We start from the raw sequence: 2509 nt of genomic DNA, 5'->3' as shown, positions 1-2509 counted from the left end.
GGCGCGCTCTGGTCACCAGGGCCTAGGAGTCCGCGATGGCGTTCCTGTGTCAGCGCGACAGCTACGCGCGGGAGGTGCGGCCTGGTGGGCGAGGGTCCTGAGACTGAGGGTGCCACCGGGAGGGAGGGGGAGGACCGGCTGCAATCTCGGCGTCCGCGGGCTCACCCTCGCCTCCCTCTCTGTTCCCAGTTCACCACCACCGTGGTCTCCTGCAGCCCCGCTGAGCTGCAGACGGACGCGAGCGGCGGCAAGAAAGAAGTGCTGAGCGGTTTCCAGGTGGTTCTGGAAGACACGCTGCTTTTCCCCGAGGGCGGGGGCCAGGTATACCAGGAGCAGCCTCAGCCCGACCCGCTCCCGGGGACCCCCACATTCCTGTTCGCTCCTGCAGAAAATGCACTCGCCCTTCCTTAGCCTCAGTAAATCAAACTGTTAGTTCATTCAGCAATGTAGTTAAGCTTATGTAGTCACGACGCACGCAGTGTGTCATCTTCCAGGCGCTGAAGATAACGGGTGAACAAGTCAGTGCCTCTACATACATGGAGTGCTTATTGCAGACGACCCTGTAGGCCAGGTGTAAGTCATAATAATGTCACCAGAAATAAAGCTGGGTCAAGGGAAAGAGAGTGGTGGAATGCTCTCCGCTGTGGAGAACACTCTAGACTTCTCGGTACCAGCAAGAGAAAGATTTCAGGCAGACGGAATAACTGTGCAAAGGCCCTGGGATTGGGAATGAAGGCGAAGGGTTTCACAGGGACTGCGAAAGAGGCTGCCTGGAGTTCAGAAGAGGGGGGTGGCCTTCAGAGCCGACTTCTCAGTGTTCTGATGGAGAGCCTGGCTGCGGTGTCTAAGAAGAGAGTGGCAGCAAATTTCGGCATTAGAAGAGAGGTTTCACTAGCCCGCTGACAGCATAAGCAGGGTAGTGAAGCCTGACAGACGAGCTAAATCTAACTGTAGATAAAAGAATGCCGTGGTGCACGTTGGAGAAGGAGCTAGAGACAGCTTTGGGAAGCTGAGTGGGGCTGGTTCAGAGGGCCCTGGGGGTGTACAAGGTTTATAGACTCCATTCAGGAAACCAGTGAGCCATGGAGGATCTGAAGCAGAGACGTGGCTCAAGAGGATTCAGTGGACTTGTGGGGGGAACCCCAGTATTTGTTTTTTTTTAATAAAGGAAAGCATTTAGTTGAGGTGGTTTACATTTTCAGGGGTTTGGTCCATTATCATGGTGGGACATAGTAGCTGCAGGCAGACATGGTGCTGGAGAAGTAGCTACGTGTCCTTCATCTTATCTCACAGGCGACAGAGAGTGGTCACCCAGTTTTGTTTTGTTTATTTTTTATTTTATTTTTTTAAAGATTTATTTATTTAGTTTACAGTGTTCTGTCTGCATGTATGCCTGCAGGCCAAAAGAGGGCACCAGATTTCATTACAGATGGTTGTGAACCACCATGTGGTTGCTGGGAATTGAACTCAGGACCTCTGGAAGAACAGTCAGTGCTCTTAACCTCTGAGCCATCTCTCCAGCCCCTGTTTTGTTTTTTGTTGTTGTTTTTTTTTAATCAGGTCCTTATTTTCCCACATGGAGACGTTCTGAACTGCTAAAGAAAAACCCTTGACTCTCAAATATCTATAGAATGTCTCTTCTTTTTTTTTTATTTCTTTTTATCATTTCTCCTTGCCCAACACTATCCAAACAAAATTAAACTACAGGACTGAAATTAACAACCCATTAAAATTAGTAATAAGTTATGAAAATTATAAAGCTTTTTTTTAAAAAAGTAATTAAGGGTAGTTAAATTATTTAAAGAATACAAAGTCCAAACAGCTGGGGGTAAGGTCTCCAGAAAAGGCCCAGAGGGAAACCTCAGAGTTTGAAAAAAAAAAAAGGGAACACATGACATCAAAGTGCAGGCTAGAAAGTTCATCTCTTCTTATTTTTAAAACTGCATTTATGCAGTCAGGCACATTGCAAAAGTCACTTCAGATTGTGTTTTCTGTATTCTACTTCACAATTAGAAAAAAGTTATTTTGTTCCCATATCACTAACAATTTTTGTTGTTATAAGATTAAATGATCCAAAAATGAAAAGTTCAGGGGCTGGAGAGATGGCTCAGTGGTTAAGAGCATTGCCTGCTCTTCCAAAGGTCCTGAGTTCAATTCCCAGCAACCACATGGTAGTTCACAACCATCTGTAAAGAGGTCTGGTGCCCTCTTCTGGCCTTCAGGCATACACACACAGAATATTGTATACATAATAAATAAATATTTAAAAAAAAATGAAAAGTTCAAACTGAAGCTGTTGGACCAAATTAAAAAAAAAACCCTACACTTAATTCATTTTATTTTTATTTATTTGTGTGTGTGTATGAGAGAGAGAGAAAGAGGGGGAGGGAGAGGTTTTCTCCTACCTAGGTCCCAGGGATTGAACTCAGGTTTTTAGGCTTGGTAGCAAATGTCTTTAACCTCTGAGCCATCTTATCTGCCCTGAAACTTTCTTTTTTTTTTTTTTTTT

At 45.4% G+C, this 2509-nt stretch overlaps 1 protein-coding gene across 1 annotated transcript in view; it reads left to right on the top strand.

Annotated features, from left to right (window-relative positions):
- LOC101996284 (alanyl-tRNA editing protein Aarsd1) overlaps positions 1-2509 on the top strand; it is a 10266-nt gene continuing 7757 nt past the window's right edge. Inside the window, exons 1-2 of the mRNA XM_005369064.2 lie at positions 1-74; positions 190-321. Coding sequence (XP_005369121.1) covers positions 36-74; positions 190-321 — 171 coding nt within the window. The 5' untranslated portion in view covers positions 1-35. The remainder of the gene's footprint in view (positions 75-189; positions 322-2509) is intronic.

Source organism: Microtus ochrogaster, unplaced genomic scaffold (assembly GCF_000317375.1).
Source record: "Microtus ochrogaster isolate Prairie Vole_2 unplaced genomic scaffold, MicOch1.0 UNK44, whole genome shotgun sequence".
Classification (NCBI taxonomy): Eukaryota; Metazoa; Chordata; class Mammalia; order Rodentia; family Cricetidae; genus Microtus; species Microtus ochrogaster.
The sequence above is the reverse complement of the archived record's forward strand: the minus strand, read 5'-3'. Positions and strand labels throughout refer to the sequence as shown.